At 31.8% G+C, this 20,328-nt stretch overlaps 1 protein-coding gene and 1 long non-coding RNA gene across 3 annotated transcripts; one reads left to right on the forward strand and one right to left on the reverse strand.

Annotated features, from left to right (window-relative positions):
• Nucleotides 1-551: 551 nt before the first annotated feature.
• Nucleotides 552-15,126, forward strand: LOC111085520. The gene is made up of 3 exons (XR_002610345.1): nt 552-916; nt 9,562-9,789; nt 14,988-15,126. It is a non-coding gene; the product is annotated as an uncharacterized LOC111085520 (long non-coding RNA).
• LOC111085519 (AF4/FMR2 family member 4-like) lies at nt 6,308-18,709 on the reverse strand. 2 transcript variants are annotated; one of them, XM_022384478.1, is made up of 4 exons: nt 18,524-18,709; nt 11,285-11,388; nt 10,860-10,907; nt 6,308-8,429 (listed from the first exon to the last, which is right to left on the reverse strand). In XM_022384478.1, the coding sequence occupies exons 1-4, from the start codon at nt 18,657-18,659 to the stop codon at nt 6,495-6,497; spliced, it is 2,223 nt and encodes a 740-aa protein (XP_022240186.1). In that variant the 5' UTR covers nt 18,660-18,709; the 3' UTR covers nt 6,308-6,494. The 2 variants fall into 2 exon arrangements, with proteins under 2 accessions (XP_022240186.1, XP_022240187.1); XM_022384479.1 differs by lacking the exon at nt 10,860-10,907.
• Between the last annotated feature and the right edge of the window lie 1,619 nt (nt 18,710-20,328).

Raw genomic sequence — 20,328 nt, forward strand, 5'->3', positions numbered from 1 at the left:
CCGATACACTCAACTTCAACAATCGCGCTAAACAAACGCTATAGCAACGAACGTCAATAATACTCTGACTGCAGATCAATTACTCACTGTCTACCCACACATTACATTCCCCTCTTTTATATACCAGCCTACCCTATATCTAGTAATAACTAGAACATTCGCCAAAGTACATGACAGTTCTAGAAACGTTGCGTCACAGTAGTCATGTGACTCGATGACGCAACAGCTATATCAACGAACGTCAATAATACTTCTGACTGCAGTTCAATTACTCACTATCCTCCCACACACGTTACATCCCCCTCTTTTATATACCAGCCTACCCTATCTAGTAAATACTAGAGCATTCGTCAAGATACGGGATAGTTCTAGAAACTAGAGGGCGTGAGAATAGTCACGTGATCTCGATGACGCAACAGTATATAACAATAACAAAAAAAAAAAAAAGGCGACACTCTACCTTAATGAGGCTCCATTTACAGAGGAAACTTAGTGAAGCCTTATTTTTGTAGATCACGCACTTACTTTCTTAAACAAGTATTAGAGGATGTTTAGTGTTTGTAGCTGGCCATCAAGAGTTTGATGGTATAAATTATAATTTGAAAAAATATTTGTTGTGATAAAGATGTACGTGTGTTTGAAAACATATGGATATTTCAGTTGTTTTCAAAACAACTTTTCTCTGTATTAAAGAGTACTAGTGGCTGAATGCAGTTTTATTATGTGAACATTATTGAGATGGAGAACAAAAATAAAATGTGCTGGTAATTTTATCCCTTACCTTCTATAAACTAGGTGGCATACCCACTTAATTCACAGGGAGTCAGTAATAAATGCTGACTCTTCCCCATGGGTACATGCCAGGTTTGGTGACAGTAGGTCCAGGTGTTGGCCAGCTATATGTGGATACATACACGTATACTTTTGTCAAATAATGGTTTAAGTTAATATACGACTGAATGAGATAAAAATATTTTTTCTTTTATAATTTCAAGTGTATCAAAGTATACTGTAATATACTAGTTGAATAATAAGGTGTTTTGAATCATTTTATAATTGTATATTTTTTATGAATTACATTGACAATTTGTCCATTCTTTGCTATGGACAATTATTACATATTGGTAAATTAAATATTACATAGTACTTAGGGTAAACATATTTTATTTTTTAACACTCATGTTGATAGCATGAATTAATTACAAGCTGATTTGCCAGTTGAGATAATATTGGAGTTGAACGTTTATCAAATCACGTAAGCTTTCAAGTTGTTTTTGAATCAAAATTTTGTGTTAAAACCTGATTAAATTTTTATATGAATTATTGAAAATTATAAGGTACAACTTTCGTTATAATTAATCTTGAATACTTCTCACAAAAATCAAACAGTAAAATAGGAATAAAATAAATAAGAAACTTCAGAGGGGTGATTGTGGTTCAGTCTTGGTATATTCATTTTCCGAATATAATTCGCACTCTAATCTTCACGAACAGAGTCAAATTTGCCTTATCACCATAAATAATACGCAACTACATTTTTGCAATACTGTGATCAAAGTAACCCTTTGAAGACAATAATATTAAGAGTATCCGCTAATTGCACGTTCGCTGTGGTGTTTTTTATGTTTGCAATCGCGACCGGCAAGAGAAATTGAGGCAACTAAATGAAAGACATTGTTTCAGACTCAGGATTTCAAGGTTTCACCGAAAATGATTTGTAGTTTTGAATATCAAACGTAATGTAGCGAGAACTAGTTTTGTATTTTAAAACGTTTCTAAGTATGCACATAAGTAAATCTTAAAAAACACAAGACTTAGCTTTATCATAATTTATTTCAAAAATCATGTTTAATATACTGAAAATGGATGAAAACGGAAGACAATTCTGATTTACGCCTTAGAAACAGAGATAATTAAAAATACATACCATCGAAACGCAGTATTTCTAGTAAGTACGCATTATTGTTCACAACGCGTGTTGGAAAAGGTGGCCTGGACTTAAAGAAAAAGATTGATTACCACATATTATATGCACTCTAACTTCTAAATAAATTTTAATGAAAAAAATGCGTATTATATTCGGAAAATTACGATAACAGATATGTCTTGGTAGGTTAAGCAGTGTTATTTATGAGAACCAGATTATTATTCAACTAATTTATCTAACCAACAAAATTGACAATATTATTTTTTACTCATAATACCTTCAGAAATTAACAAACGTTATATCTGAATAAAAGACAATGAACCTGTGAAGAAATAAGTATTCAATCAACGTTTTGTCACTGCAAATTCCATAGACGCAATCCTTAGATCTGACACAGTCACTAACGAGGTCTGTCAAAAACAGAACGTTGTATCTGAATTTAGCATAAGCAGAAGGACATTTTTGTGCATTATCTTGAGGCACAGAAATCTTAACACTGAAGGAACCAACAAAACACGATTTGAATTACGTTAATTAACACAATAACTTGGAATGAATACCAAACACGCTACAATGGGTTAATACAATAAAATTAGACTTGACTGAAGGTTATGGATATAATTAGTTATTAAAAAGTAATGCAAATTTAAATTAATTAACATAATAGTTTGGATTGAACACCAAATATGCTATAATGGGTTAATACAATAAGATTAAACTAGACTTTGAACTTGACTGGAGGTTACAGATATATAATTAATTATTAAAAACTAATGCAAATTCAAACATACAACTACAGCTTCAAAACTTACAAAATCTGAATGAAATACACTCTTTGTCACAAATATTTTAAACCAAACATGGATAGCAGATCTTCCAGAAAGGTCATTGATGAATTCAATATTTATATATATAGATGCAAAAGTCTTTTTTTTTCTTACACCCAACTGTGAATTTTTGGCCAAATTTTATGTAAACCATCCACAAGGGAATAAACAAATACATAAATGCCGTGTATACACCTTTCAAGTTCTTCAAATCAATAATAAAAATCAAGGAAATATGAAAAATGTAAATGAAAAATATTTTTTGACCGTATTTATTCTTTAAGAGTACCAAACTAAAATAATTAAAATTTTACAATTGAACCAAAGTTTCTTTACTGATGTCAGAAAAAAATATTGCACATACATAATAAAAAATATCAGATACTTTTACCTAAACATAAAAACCATTGTTTTTCGAAGGTTATGCTGCTTCTGTGGTAAATTATACCTTGAGATAGAATTTATGACTTGTCATTATTGTACTCTTAATTGTTAAACATTGTACAAAATAATTAAAGGATGATTGGAACATGAAATGTTATAGATATGTGAAGTCAAAACCACTGTTATAAAACAGAATATGTGTTCTATCTTTATTGCATTGTTATTTTTTGTACATAATGCTGTTTAACTTCTACACAGCACAAAATAAAGGATAACTGGATTTTGGAATATTATAACTAAAAATATGACATGGCAAAACCACTTTTACAATTAATGCCAGTCACTCTCCTCAGCTCATTGTTATTTATAGCAGTCTTGTGATCTGGTATGCAAATCAGCAATCAACCAACCTTGCCTTTATATATTTGTTTCGCACAATATTAATTAGGATTTCCTATGACTAACAATATTGTGACTGAGCATGAGATATTGGTGCCAGACTACCCTTGCTGTTCTTTGAGCCCCTACTTTATATTGAAGTGAAATGTCATGAAGTGTAAAAATGTAAATCAATCTTTATCAAATGTTCATTTATGAGTGTAGGCTGAATGACCAGACACTTGCATTTCAACTTGCAAGGCAGATGACCAAATGTCTGATTTACATAAGAATTAAATGAGAATGACATTGTTTTATAACAGTAGTTGCACCTTGTGTCATAATTAAAACATTATAAATTTCAATCATTCTTTAACTGCTTTGTGCAGTTTGCATTACATTTCAGATGGCATATGTATTCTGTATTTGCTGTATGTAAATTGTTTACATTATACCTTGGTCTAATACCTATTATCCTATTTTACATTGTATTGTCTTATCCTACTTCTAAAGACAGAATCAGGGTACTGCCAGCCACCTATGAAAAATGCAATCATGATTGTTGGTAATTAATAATCATTAGAATAAAGGATAGTATGAACTGCTTTGTTAAACTTACTTAATTAATCAACATCTTTATTAACATACACAGATTGTAATTTATAGGTAGTAGAGAGGGATAGCATTCAGTATCATTTAAACTGTTCTTTTAGGCATGGTTTTTGCTCTTACTGAGGTGGCAGAACAATATAGACCTTACTACATTTGTACATTGATCAATACAATAAAATGTATTAGAAACCAGCACATGCTCACATTGAAGAATGCAATACACATCTCTATTGATGCAGCACTTACAACACTTAGCATTCAGTTGTTGACAAAGGCCAATCTATTAGGAAGTCTTGAAATACAAAAAATAGATCTTTCAAGAAATATATATAATTTCTATTGTGCAATTATTCTATACTTTTAATCCAAAATTAACAAATAGTAATAATAATAGTTTCTTCTGTAAAATTTACAATGAAACTGGGGATTTGATTTAGCATTATAAAAAGATATATTTTTTTATTCATAAAAACTTCATACTCTTTTTTTATATAGAACTTTATGTTATAGCTATAGATTAAGTATCATGCTTTTATACATATCCATAGTTATTAAAATGTAAAATAATTCCATAAAAATAATCTAATTTGGTATTAATTTACTTAGATTGAAAAATTAGCTTTCAAATATGAACATTGTCATGACGTTTTTACTTAAGAAATATTTATAGTATATTTTTGCTTGTTAGTCATTTGTTCAATACATTTCAAATTACTCTTTACTAAGTGACTATTTGTACTTCAAAGCTTAAACAATAACATTTTCATAAACATGTTAATTCCTTTTTTAACCCTGTTTTTGTTTGTTTGCAAGTATATTATAAGATTTAAAAATAAACACTATATTTCAAGCTTATGCAAATATACACATATATATATATATATACACACAGAATGAATTATAACATAAACATTTGGATTTTCACTAACAAGTACATGTAACATAAAATATCATAAATCCTACAAAAGGGCAAGAAAATTAAGTATTATATAACAAGTGTCATAAATTCAATAAACAGCATATTTACACTAATTACTTCAACATGTGTCTTAAATTTTCACAGAAACAACAACAACAAAAATTCTTGTTAAGTCCATATGACTTGAAAGCATGGGTACATAACTAAGAGAAAAAGTAATATTTTACAGAAATCTTCAAAGCATACTCTTGTGATTTGTGCTTTTACTATGGTCTCTCACAAATATATAACTAAACATTTAGTACAACTTGGCTGTAGAAGTGAGGTTACTCCTACATCTTCTTATGTAACGGAGTCACATAACTTGTGACCAAATCTTTCAAGTAAAATCTCCCAAAACAATCTATTTTTCCAACATATATATATATATATAGAATGATTTAAGCATCTAATTCATCAACATATCTTCTTCATCACCCAGTGCAAAGTATAATATAGTAGTGGGACAAACTAGAAATCAAGTCACTGAACATGGGCTTGGCTGGTGAACAAGATTACATTTTACATTACATAATAATTGATGATGTAACACTGGATATCACACCAGTTTCAAATTCTTCCATCTTTTAAGTCAGGTGAGGCAATTCCTAAAACTTCAAATTTTGTGAAATCAAGCCAAGAACAAAACATAGGAATTTCTTGTGCAGATTGAACAATAAAAATATAGTATGTGTTATAATATTTATCTAAATTTAATCTTTGTTTTGAATATGTACAGGTTCCATACAAAACTGGTGCTAGAGGGGTGCACCCCCAAATTTCACTCTGGCCAACCCACATTAATTCTCTCCAGCAGTTGAAAAAGTCATATTATCAATTTTAAAAAATCATATGACATTTGACTTGTTTCTTTGTTGTTCTTGAAGTAGACAATACCTGTTACCATCTGTGAAGAGCACTGTTTAATAAAACATTGTGTAACGATATTGACAGCAGTGTCCTTCAATGGTTTGTTCAGGTGATATATAGAGGTTACTGGCTCATCAATTTCGTAATAAGAATGACCAGTTATGTGGGTAGCGCATGTCACTCTGGATAAATGCTAAGTTTCTCGGGAACTAAGGAATCTGGTATTGAGTGAGTGTAATCTGAAACATCACTAAAGAGCTTGATAGAACTTGGTTGTTAGTAGTCAGTTTAGTGATCCAGTGAAAGATTGTTCATTTTGTATTTCACTTTACATCAAGTCTCATTTCTTCATTTGACATTGATTCAGCTAGTAAGAGATTTAATACCACTCCATAATTAATATCTTGAGTAAATCTCCTTTTATTTAGTGGATCCATTTGATACCATGAAGAAATATTCAGTTCACCTTTATATACCATAACTAGTGAATGAGATAAAATTTAACATTACACAATAACTGACAACATAACACTAGATTTCAAACTTTTCCGCCTCTTAAGCCATGTGAGGTATTTCTTAAACCTTCAGATTTTGCAAAATCGATCTGAGCATAAGACAGAGGAATTTCTTGTGTAGATTGTACAATAGGGGTTTGAATAGTTGTGCTTCTTAGTGACTGAATTTTCTCTCTGTCTGATTCAATTGGTGTTAAATCAAGAAGTGCATAGTTGAGATTTAATCCTGGACTTTTCTGAGGTGGTTGAGAATCTTCTGGGAAATGAAGATCACCAGATTTAATGGTTTCCACTGAAATGACTTGTCTTTTCATTGGTTGAGGTTTTCTTTCCACGTTTGTCAAGTTTAAACTGTGTATCAAATTTGGCATGTCTGACTGACTATTTTGATCTGGATACTGTATTGAAGAATCAGGTTTAGTTATTCCTAGGGGACTGTTTTCTTGACACAATGATAAGCCTGGTGCTGATTTGTTGGTAGAAGAATTGGATAATACTGGATAGGAACTTTTCCTGTGGTGCAATGAAGTCTTTATTGTTGGATTAAGAGATTTATCTAATGAAATAGACTTCTGTTTCCTTAACAATGTATGGATATTTTCACCATTAGAAGAAGTTTTCTTTCCACTTTTCAGCCCATCGTATACATTCCTATTTTCAAAAATGGGTAAGTGGTCTATGCTACAGTCAGATAAAGATCCATTGTACAGAGAGGAAGGTATTACAGAGTGCTGATATGAGCTGAGAAAGTTCATCTCCTCATAATTAGGAGATTCCTTTGATGACAGTAAAACATAATCTCCTTCTGCTGTTTCTAGAGTACTGTTTCTAGAAGGTATGGAAACCTGCAATAATCTATTGGGGTGCTTTTGAATACCAGGAAAAGCCTGTGGGGAAACAGGATAATTATCCAGTGTTTCACTCAGTGGGTCTTTATTTCGTTTTTGGTTAATTTCACCATTCTTGTCACTTGTTGTCAAATGATATAAATTGGCACTCTTACTCTGTGTGAAAAGTTTGGAAAAACCTGATTTTGTGGTTGGTAAAATGTTATGATAATTTAACTTCTGGTTGTCTCCTAGTGGCAGAAGTCTATTTGACATTGGTTTGGAACTTTTTGAGCTATTTAACAGGTCATTTTCTTTTTGAGGTATACTACATGACTCATTCATTTTAAAACTCAAGTTTTTATCTTCATTGGATCCCATACATTCTGATATGTACAATGGCTGAAACAGCTGTTTATCTTTAACTAAAGCTTCTTGCCTGTTCATTGTCATGTAGTCTGAGGTGTTTTGAAAATAATTTAAGCCCCTGTATAATGCTTGGTTTGTAGAATCTTCATTCATGTTTTCATCTTTAGACATGGACATGTAAACTGATGTCTGCTGAGATCCAGGTTTCATATCAAGGTAATCATTAGAAGGTTCCTGTTGGGTTAAGGAAACACAAGTATACTTACTAGCTGTCTTGTCATTGCACTTATCTGAAGTTTGTGGTGTTTGTGTCTTGGTGATAGTTTCAGCACTCTGTCTTTTTTTCCCTTTGAAAAAAGTTGGTATTTCCTTTGTCTTTAAAGATTTTCTAAATTTCGAAAGAGAAAATGGAATGGTACTATTTTGTTTTTTAGCAAGTTTCAGAAGTACTGAAAGGGGTGTGGGTCTTCCTGTTGTTGGTTTTGCATGTTGGTTATTATGAATTTGATCAACTTGAGCTTCACTACTTGTTAACCTAGTATTTATGCTTGGAAGTTTTTGTGAATAATCCATCTCCTTGAGATTTTTATTGAAACTGCTTTTCTCACTTGATTTGCTCTTTTCCTCAGTTTTTGCCACAAGTGTAGGTGCACTTTGAGATTTCTTTGCAAATCTACATTTTTCATAATCTCTTAACATTGCAGAGAAGGGATTGGATTCATATTGCATTTTCATATTTGGGTTGGAAGAATGCTTCTGTAACTAGAACAAAATAAAGTAAATATGAAATTATTCCAACTCTGAGAAATAACTTTTAAACAATTATTTGAATATCAAATGTTTTTAAAAGTGTGCATTAAAAACAGTTTTTCTTTAGTAGCATAAATTAGTTAATAATAGTATTTTCTATAAAATCACAGTTCTTATGAAACAAGACGTGCTTCTTCATACATTGATTTTACATACACCTGCAGTGTCCTAAAAAATCAAATTAATACATTATCTTTAGCATCAAATCTATAAATAAGAATAGCAGTTTTATAAAAGATGCTCCTTAATTAAATGAAGTTTATTTTCTCCTCCTCATTACATAGATGCTCAAAAATGATGGGTTTAAAGAAGGCTTTTCAATAATGGTACATTTTTAAAACAGATAACTATAAATGACTGTTTTGATCTGAGCTCTTCAATAATGAAACATTTTTATTTCATATATAACCAAGAATGGTGTTTTTAAATAAGGTATTTCAATAATGACATATTTTAGTCATTAGTTCAATATTTGTGTGATTTCTCCTCTGAAGTGTGGGTCATACCATAGTGGAGAAGGGGTACAAAAGTTTGTCAAGTAAGTATGCACTGATAGTTAATCTCCCCAGATCTATGTATAAGGAAATTATTACTGCTGAAGGTAATCTGGAATAGTACTTTACTATGACTTGAAAGTGTGATATAGACATAATACTCTCTGTTTTCAGTCTTCATTGTGTAAAGAAGTTGTCTATCATTCTTCTAGCTACAACAGCCAGAGAAGTTACACTACAGATTAATATACAACCGAGTAAAAAGCCTAGCATGTCCTGATAGTCAATGTTTATGTATGAAATAAATATTATGTTCTTTATTTTAAACTTATGTTTGAGTTTCCACTTAGTTATCTGTGTTAATTTCATTCTGTCAAGAACAAGTCTTCTTGATCCTCCCAGGACTAAACTACTTAGTACTTAACCTGTTGATTTCAATTCTACCTAACAATACCACAGCCAAGTTTGGTGTCATAAGGTAGGATATGTTTCTTTGCTGAGTTTATTTGGAAGTGGTTTCTTTTCACCCCATATTGGCTTCCTAACACCACATAGAACTTATGACCCTAATAACCTCCATTCTACAACAGGAGGCCAACCATGTATGTAGAAAAGCTTCTCTTGGCCTTGACCTTGCACCAGTATTATACAGTGCTGTGAATCAGCTCTAATACCAGAGAAATTGGAGATAAACTCCAATAATACCATAAAGTCCCTCATCTTCAGAAGGTTGCCTGGAGCTTAAGAAAAGAAGAGAAAAAGGCTTGTTCTACATGTGCAGCTTCAAGAAACTCCTTCAGTGATGGTAGCAAGTGCTTGTAAGAATATAGTTATCATACCATTCTTACTTATAATGTGTTGTAGGCTATGTTTTTTGTTTTGTTTTTTAATCTAACCATTTCTAGAGGTTTAATTATGCTTTCTTCTGGATAATCCTAAAAAACCTGCCCAACAACAGAAAGCATTACAACAATGCATTGAATCATCAACTGAGTAACCATATTGTTTGTGGTATTTATAGCTGTTATCTTACAAACTTTGGCCAGCATAGGAGATTTAGATTAGTTATTAATCCATATACTAAGCTAACAATGCAAAATAATCCTTACAATAAAAATACATAAAACATGTAAAAAAATAAAAATACATATATAAAACATTATAAGAATACTGCTAATGACAATAACAGAATTCCAATAAAGAATACAGTAAGCCTTGGTTATTTAAGTTTATGTAAGAAATAACAATTTTTGTTCTTTGTTTTACACTTATATTTAAGTCCATCTTTTACTGTCTGCATCCATTTTATTTTCTTGTAAACAAGCCTTTTCCCTTCTTCCATTATTGCAATATTTAGAATTTTTATACCTCTGAATGACACACGAACTTTAAGCTCAGCTCTTCAATGACAACCTATTCTTATTACACAAATGAACATAATTGATTGTTCTCCAAAGGGCTTCCAACAGTGATATATATATATATATATATTTGAAGTTGATGAGTATGAATCATTATTTCAATCAGGGCTCTTTAATAGCAACGTTATTTTTATTCATATAACTATGAATGACTATTTGGCAGAAGACTCTTTGTTAAAGTATTCACATTGATGACCAAGAATGGTTAGTTTACAACCAGACACTTCATTAATGACAAATATTTTTATCATTGAGCAGGTAGGAAGAATGGGTGTTTAAAAATTTCAGATTTTTAAGTATTTCAAACATGACAGATAAAACTGCATATAATTTTTACTGTTGTCAAACAAACATATACCTTAATATATAGCCAAATAAAAAAAATCTATCAATTATCAAATATGAATATATTATTCTGTAAAATGTTTATTAAAGATATAAGAAATAATATGAATGCCATAGTATACCTGTTGTTTAAAGGCGACCAAATCATGAGGCAGAAAGAATGATATAACCTATAAGAAAATCACACACACACACACACACACACAAATAAGATGTGTAATTTTCATACTTGAAATAATAGTTATAAAATATTTTTTTTTGTTTTAAGATGGTAAACAGCAACTCAATGATAAGAAAGGATATAAAAGAATAATAAAAATGGTTTTTCTTATCAAACTTTTCATATATATATTTGGTTTTTAAGAAGTTTACCAGTTATTTGATTAAACCTCAAATATGAAGAATTTAACATGAAGTTACAGTTTTGACTGGAAAACAAATAAATATCTTTGTTACAAAAATCTTTGGATTAGAAAACTTCAACACAGTTATTATCTTTCATATTACTAACTCTTCATATCTTGTGGTAAGAATATTCAGTTTTTACCTTATCAAGATGAAATTTCTCATTGTTCTGTGTTGCTATTGAATAAGAATCTGTCAGGCTTCTCTTAAGGTTGATAGGAAATTCCATTTCCAAGTAGTTGCTGCCTGTTGTAGAAAGCAACAAAGCATATTTTTGTTTTCTATTCCTTTTTTTATGAAATACTACAAGAGAAAAAGTAACAAGACTTCTATATCACTTCAAGCAATTATAGTTTTAAAGATTCCTAAAGATACAAAACAATTACTTAATACTGGAAAATTAATGTCAACTACATTTAAATATGTCTGCATAATTTTTAAGTAAAAAAAAAGTTATTTTTCTGACAAAAAATAAAATAAAACACTTTTAAAAGTTATGCAATATGGTGCATAGGTAATGTGTAAAAATGTGTTTAAAAATTTAGTGAGGTCAATATTGACAACAGATGCATTCCAGACTTAGGACAAATGAGCTGGTGTACTGAGATATGTCTGGAAAGAAATGGTTTTAGACAATATTAAAAGAAAGGAACAGAAGTTATTTAATTAAGATACCATCATAAAAATTTGAAGTACTAAGATCTACTTGGGAACGAATGATTTTCAAACATTGTGAAGAATTATAAAATGGATTATCAAAAACCAGCTGGTTTGTTAAATTCTGTCTGGGAAAAAACTAAAAGCAAATTTGCTTGAGAACTCAGTGTGTCCTTTTATGGAGACTATTTCAGATGGCAGTTACATTGCATCCACTGCTTTCTAACTCTCAGATCAAATTTAGTACAACCTTTTCTTACCTTGGTTTTGTTCTCTTGGCTGTCCTTTTCTTCCTGTACACACTTGCATATTACAAGCTTAAGAATAATTATTAAAAAAAGCCAAAATTTTGATGCCATATTTTCAGGTTTGCTTGGCATGCATTGTTTTAAGGAGATTCTTCCATTTAATATGACTAGTTGCTTTTTAATAGTCAAATTTTCTGACGGTACTTATCGCTACTGAACCTTTTTATTGAAGATACTTTTTTATGGGATCAAGTTGTTCCTTTTTCTTCATTCTTCATTTATCAGATCAAAAGGCACCTTGAAATTCAATGAAATCTGTTATGCCCCATTGCTAATGGTAAAAAAGGTCTACCATTGTTCCCATTCCAAAGTTGTTTGACTGCTTTGTTCTTTAATTTATAAACACCAGTTAGTGCTATCACAATGAAGAAACACTGCAGTTTGTTTGAATTCAAATGGCTTATTATTGTTCTTTAAATTCAGATTCTCATTCCTTATTAGTCTATTTCAGTATTTCCTCCATAATGGTCTTTTTCATGAATAGATTAAATGCAGATAATACAGTGTCAATATATTTTCTTGCATATCTTGTTGGACTTGATGTTTCTTTACAAACATTTACAGATGATTTTCTTCAAGTTGCCTGCCATAGGCTACAGGGAAGGATTGTTATATGCAGCCCCTAGGGACCCTTCTCCCGGACTCACTATTAACAACATTTCAACAAGCTACTCAGATGAAAATGGGCTAAAAAATTTTAAGGAATCAATGATTAATTCTATTACCATAAAATTGACAAATGCACTAACAGAACAAACACAATGTTGCCTAAAAAGAAATCACAAAAGTCCCTGCATGATTAAAGAATTTTTGTAAATAAATGAATCAAATTAATAAAGAGAAAAAAATGCTCATACAATGAGTTTCATGTTTGTTTAATATGGTGAATATAAGAAAGCAATATGCAATTGCACTTAAACATTTCAGTTATTCAATAGCAAAATAAGATAGAATTGGTTGAATACAAATCAGTTTTACAATTTTCTTGTTTTAATACATAAGTGGGTTTTTCATCATTAAACCAGACAATTTTTTACCGTAAGATTTTCATTGCTAGAAGTGTACTCTCCTTGCTTTCTGTCTGGCAAATTGATCAATGATTCTGCTTTAATCCAAAGTATGGGCTAACCAGTTTTAAATTGCGAGGGTTCTCAGATCTATCAGTCAATCTTGGGCAATGGTGGAGTGCAGATAATTATTTTATCAGTTTCAGTTTGCTAAAAAATCTCTCCCCTTCTGCAACTGTGACTGGAATTGTGCAGAAAATGTGAGAGCTACAGAAAAATTTGGGAAAAGTGGATGTAGCTTGAATTTGTGTAGTTTGTTTAGAAGATCTAAAGGATTTAATGCAGTATCACCAAATTTAGCTTTGTGTATGGTCTTTACATGTTTCATTTCTTCAACAAAGTCTTCTGACAAGTCAAATCTACACTTGGCAACAAACTCCCTAGTTTTTGAAGGTAGATCTTTCTCTGATATATCTAAACATTGTCACAATAATGATGACAGTAGGTAGATGGTAACCTACTCGCTGAGATTCTACAACTCTCTCTACATGCTACCTTTGAACTAGATCGTAATGACTGAGTAGCTCAATTATTTCCAAAAAATTACCATTATCAGGACATCAATCCTTTGTGATGATCCATGAAATGCTAAGCCTCTCTCCTCCAAGAAAATAATCCTCTTTATGATATCCTTCCATTTGGCTTCTCTTAAAAGAATATTCTTCTCAGGTTGCAAATCAACACAAGAGTTTGCTCCAAAATATCTCTCAAGCTCACACCACTCAGTAAAACATGTTTTATAATGAACAATTCTCTCATGCTCTGGGAGCCTATCATAAAGTTTATTCCAGCCTGTTGTTAGTGGCTAGCCTTTTACAGTTCTAATTGTAGAGCATGATGCAACTGGAGTCTTGGCAAGAAGTTGACATGTAAAACAATACAAAGCTTACCTAATTTTACTCCAAACTAGACAGTAACATTTATTTTCACATTTTGCAGCAAAGACTTAAGAAAAGCACGTGGGAAAAGAAAATCTTTAGGGTGTTGTAGAGGCCTAGCTCTAACAGCTAGCTCCAGGTTTTCAGCTGATACACTCTCATCAGGTAAGGTACCAACATCCAAGCCACTGAGATGCTGTGGCTTTTTAGGAACTATCAATGATATGTTTGAAAGTGTTCCTCCAGTAGTGATTACATTTGGCTGTAGATAGTCACTTTGCTTTTCTGTAACAGGATATGCTGTGAGATTGTCACTGTCATTCATATTAGTATCATTTGACATTTAATCATGCTAAGTTGATTTATTCCAAATTACAGCACTGCTTCATGGTAATTACTGACATTAGACCCTGATTGGAAAGCTTTGGACTGGTCTTCACTTTTCTTTTCAAAATCAACAACAAAAACAGTTTACCTTCCTCTACTTTCAGTTTCAGAATATTCTTTCTGGTGTTTGAATTTTCTCTTTTGTGCACCAGATTTATGTTTATAAATATTTTTATACATTCCTCAATTGAAAAGGGAATTTAAGGTGAAAAAAAATCCTTGATATCTTTAAGTCACAATATATATTCAAACATCAAACTGAATTCTAGGCCTATATATCTAGAAAAACTATTCATACAAATTTTGTGAGTGAATTTTAGTAATAAATATAACTAAGATTCAAGTTTTTTCACTATATGTGACAAAGAAAACAATAAAAATGCTTAATTACGAAAATAATGCAGTATAGGTATGAATATATATGTATATTTATATATATATTTCTTACTATGTGTATTTTTTCACATATAATAAACCATACTATCCTAGCTATTTTAACAAGAATATTGGAAACCTATCAATGAAGAGGAAATCCATTTTATTTGCAGCTCAACCAGTTTCTATGGTCGAAGTGACAGTTGGCCTGCTATTAGTGACATGATGTTCAGGAACACTTCGGTTAAAGTGTAGACTTTCAAAATTAAATGAACCTTATTATTATTATTATTGACTTGTATGAACAAACTTGGTATCAAAATGTAGATAATAAATCAATTTTTTTATATTATATAAGTTTTAATGTCTTAATTTGTTAAGGTAATATTTAAATAAAAAATCTTAAATTCACTGCACATTAAAATCATGACTAAGTTCTCTAAATGTTCTGTCTTTGATAACTTATCTACTACCCCTTTTTTAACATAAATTGGTAACACTATACTATTGATATTCCTATGAAAGATATAATTTTTCTAGGTTTGAATCTTTTTTTGTCTAAGGAGCTATCAATTAGAAAGTGAGATGTACTTGCCACACACACACCTCTAACATACTCTATTTCAAAATTAGCCAATAAACAATTTTGATGTTTTTACCTCATCTAATTTATATCCAAAAGAAAGACAAAGTTTTAATCTATGAATGGTGTGTAAATTCATTTTTTTTTCAATTGTGTAAAAAAAAATAGCTCACTCAATTTGAAAATTTCTGTGGAGCTGATCAGATAGAGTATCTAATGGATTTTTTAAGGCACTTATGCAATAATTAGAAGGTGAGTATTATAATAGTTATAACATATTGTTGGTTTGTTGACTGTTATTATTCTGTGTTCTTAGGTGCATTTTAAAATAAATAAAAAATACTTAGTTTACCAGAAGTATGATTGTAAAAGTTTAAGGCTTAAATTTCACAAAGGACTGACACTAAGCATGTGCAACCCCATGCACAAGCCCACGAATTTGTAAATATATACAGTAAGCACTCACCGTTTGTTTCTTTATACACAGTTTAAAAGGGTAACAAAACAATAAAATTAGGTAGAAAAAAAGATATAAAATGTTACAAGCTGTAAACTATTCAGTACGTTAATCCTTGCAGTGTTTCGCATCATAACTGTATCCATCTCAAACTGTATTAATTCGTGGACTAGCACGAGTAAAGCAGTGTTGGTATAGCTGCCCATCCCTCCACTCCTGTTTGAATAAATTGGAACTAGCTTGCTTTTAAATATAGGGTTTCATGGTCATCCATTGCACTTTCTTCAGTGTTGCATTCCTTTGGACCCACCATATTGTCCCTCACCTCCTTTGGAGTCCTTGCCACTTACCAGCTCCTAGCCACTGGATTGTGGACCATGGAGACATCCTCTTGAGTGTGCTCAATCACATTCAGTTGAGAGTAGGGTGATGCTGTTCTGTCTGTGAAGATGGTGTGAACCCTCCTTCTACCACAGATTGGAAGTACAATACCCTATGCCACCGGGTTATGGGCTGGAGATGATCCACCAAAATGCAGTTCATCCCTCTGGTTGTCACTCCTCATTCTACCACTGCTTGGATGGTCAGTGTTGGATTAGAGTTGGACCAGCCACCATAAGTCCTCACACTGGTAGGGAGTCCTCATTCTCCCCTAGACTGGATGATAAGTTTCCAATGTCACCTGGTTTTGGATTTGAGTGAACCACAACATTGCATTCCTCCTTCCTACTGTCAATTGGATGTTAGTTCCAAAATGGTCTGATTTTGGTTGGGTATTGTGTTTGCATACATGAGCCCTGCTTGGGTGGTTGGAACAGAAGTTGTTTTTCCCTTCTACTTCCTAAGCTTGAGGTGAAAACGATTGGGACATTTTTCCTACCACAGACTGGATGACAAATACCAGATTCTGCCTGGTTTTGGACTAAAATTGACCCACATGTTGCAGTGTGACACATTCTAGCCACTCCTTATGGATACGCTCCTTTTCCGCCTGATTTAGCGACACATATTTTCATGATGGGCAAAGAGTATACCTGGTTCAGATTTGGTGCAGTCTCCCACAGATGTAATCCTCTACAGAGAGATATCACAATCCATGGGCTCTCTTTAGATGCTTTCTGAAGGGTGATAATCTAAGTAAATTGTGCACCAGAAGGCCACCAGATCAATGTGAGATTCTAGCTATTAGGTGAGAAGAGGTAAAGTATCATGTCTGAAGTTATAATTTACTTAAACTGAAAGTATATTTTTGATAGATACTTACATTCGATCACACTTCACATCCTTTCTTACCACTTTAGTGCATCTTTTTTTGCCTAATCTCAAAGTAAAGATTGAGTTCTACAGTACAGAGGGAGCAAGCTGTGCCAGGACAGTGTGTCACACTCCCATTGGTAGAGGGTTGTGACATGCTTATTTGTATGCTACAGCACAGCTGTACCACGTTACACACATGGTGTAGGTTGGAGTATCAAGGCTAGTGATGAGTGAAAATTTTTGTGCATATAGAGGGTAGCACTGAGCAAGAAAAGCTATTATGTGATATAAGGTAAGTATCTATCGGAAATAAATTTTCAATTTAGGAAAATTATAACTTTCAGTTCTTCACAAATATCATCATAAGTTACATTATTAATTTCATTTTTATTTGAAATTGTATCACTAGCATTTTCATGAACAGATAAATCATATCCATTTTCACTTCTTGATACCATATGGCCATTACTATTATCATTTTCAGAACTGTCAATAATATTTTTAGTCACCACACTCTTGGCTATGTTATAAGAGAAAATATTCAGAAGAATACTGAAACTGAAATGATTTGAAACAAGAAATAGCAGCCTTTTATACATGAGAGAGACAATTCAGTAAGAGTTAAAAAGATGTCTCAATATGAATATTGTGATAGGGTGTTGCATAATGCATCATATTGACTAATTTTATGTGTTTTTGTCTCTTATGAAACATAGTGTAAAGAGCTAACCAAAGCAATTGAATGAAATCACTCATTTTCAATGTAAAATATCTAGATACCTCAGCATGCAGGAATGAATTGCAATATTCAAGAAATGTTTTGTTTGACTCATCTGCTATCATGGGTTCCATAACCATAACAGTTACAGACCAAAAAGTAACAAGACGCATAGATATTTTTTTAAAAAATGTGTTTAAAAATCCAATGAGGTCCATATAACAACACAAGTATTCTAGAATTAAGACAAATGAACTAGTGCACTGAGATATATTTGGAAAGAAATGGTATTAAGATATTATCAAGAGAAAGCAGCTATTGTATTGAGGACTACCTTGAAAGATATTATTATGATATGATCATTAAGACAATGAAGTGGTCTACCGAGTTCTCTTTAAGAAGGATGGTCTTAAAACATCTGGAAATTGAAGTCTAGAGTGAAGGGAATAATTTGAGATATCATCATGTAAAACTGGAGTCCTGAGATCTAATTGGGAATGAATGGTTTTCAAATATTGTGAATAAAAACCTACTGATAATCAGGAGAATCCATTGTTATTCTGATGAAAATATTTTGCAAAGCTGAATTTGTTTACAGCATTTTTAGAATGATCAGAAAGAAAACTAACTATATGGTAAAACAACAAGCATTAATCAATGTACATAACAGTTAGTAGAAAAACATACTGCATACCATACTGATCTTCCTCCAAAGACACTGATGAAATTAGCTGATTCATTTCCATATATCCTTCTTGAGTGATTGATAAATTAAATGGTGATGTTTTTGCCAGTTCACTCTTTTCTTCTAATGCTCTATCCATGTTCATATAAGCACTTACATCTTTCTGTGTCACTGGTTTTGAAAGACTATGTTTACCTTCTGAAAGAAATCACAACAAAAAAGAATGATTTGAAATATTAATATACTAGATTTATATCAAAACAAAACAAAAGTATTCTGACCTTCATAAGTATAAATAAATGTATAATACCAAATTATGGAAGGTCATTTACACTTTTATAACTGAAGTCTGACATACTATTGCTGAAGATATTATTTTTCCACAAATCATAATAATAATGGCATTGCAGTGATGTTTTCATGATATCATGTTTCTTCAGACAACAGCTGTATTAATTTTTCTTGTTCTTCTTCTGCAGCTTTCCATAAACTAGCTAATGTCTTAGGTTTATGACCTCTAAGCACATGCTCAAATCAAACCAAAGGCATAAAAGCCCATTGAATTGTTGTGGTTGACTTCTTTGGCCATCTTTCTCATGAAAGCAGCCATTCATTTCAAGGTGTGCTGGAAACTCGTGAACTTTGGAATTAGAAGTCTTCATTAGCTTCATATCTTTGTTTATTATCTAGCTGACAGCACCAAGATATACACCCAGTTTCATCACAATGGCTTTTAAGGTAAGATTAGAAGGTTACTTTTTTAAACCTAAACTTTCACTTTCCATAAGAAAAAATTGATTTGATTGAGTTGGGCTATGGTTATGGAGGCCATTGCTGGGTATGGAGAACATTAAAAACTCCCTTCTTTCAACGATTCTGTCTTTTATTGCTCTACATCACCTAACAACATAGCCATTTTTCTTTGATACCTCTTCATCCAATGATTAAGTTTTGAAGGCATTTTACAAAACCAGACAATGCAGTTTGTATTTTTATGTGGGACAGATGTCTGTCTGTCATATGACAGAAGTTATGTAACTGTCCTGAGATTTACACACATTTAGCTAATTTCCTCACATTTCTGTGATTTGTAAATGACCTTCTGTAAAACAGTAAACAATAAATCATTTTAATCAAGTTTTACCCTCACTTAACAAATTAGAAATAACTTAAGTTAGTCTGCCCAGTCCATTTTCAAGAAAACATATTGTTACGTCTCTGGTCGTTTGTTAATTTCCTGTAAAAATTATTTCCGAAGAACGTCAGCGATGCAAGTCCTTTCTTAAATAAAACTAGTTTATTCTTTCTTAATACAACTTTGCAATACACAGAATTTCCACAGTTACTTTAACTTAAACACACACTATAATTCACAACGATTCACGCACTTTACTTACGGTCACTACTGCTCACTTGACTCAATTATCTATCAACGAGGCTATCTGCGCAAACAACCGGTAAAAAGTGAAAGTAAATTAAAGTAAAATGTACAAATACATCTAGTTAAAACCGAAATATGTCCAAAATTTTGATAATAGATTTATATACAATTAGAAACACCAATATTGTGTAAAAAATTAAAAATACAATTTAGTCAGATAGTGTCACCAATGCCAATGACACTGTCCAACGTCAGGGGTAAACTCTTACAAATTACGTGTCTAAAATGGTGCTGCCGCTTACGGGCGTAACGACAACACAACAGTAAAATGTGGGCTATTGTAACTTGAGTGTCACAATGGCTATACATTGGTGGGTCAATACGTGATAAAAGAAAACGATGGGTTAAAAAACTGTGACCAATGTGTAGCCTT

Source organism: Limulus polyphemus, unplaced genomic scaffold (genome assembly GCF_000517525.1).
Source record: "Limulus polyphemus unplaced genomic scaffold, Limulus_polyphemus-2.1.2 Scaffold441, whole genome shotgun sequence".
Lineage (NCBI taxonomy): Eukaryota > Metazoa > Arthropoda > Merostomata > Xiphosura > Limulidae > Limulus > Limulus polyphemus.

What these genes read in the sequence shown, in the direction of transcription:
- LOC111085519 (XM_022384478.1), bottom strand. Translation starts at nt 18,659, where the DNA reads ATGAACATGGATAGAGCATTAGAAGAAAAGAGTGAACTGGCAAAAACA. An exon ending in TTTGGAGGAAGATCAGTATG is followed by an intron (nt 11,389 to 18,523) that starts GTATGCAGTATG and finishes TTTCTACAACAG; the next exon opens with GCAGCAACTACTTGGAAATG. An exon ending in AGAAATTTCATCTTGATAAG is followed by an intron (nt 10,908 to 11,284) that starts GTAAAAACTGAA and finishes ATTTTCTTATAG; the next exon opens with GTTATATCATTCTTTCTGCC.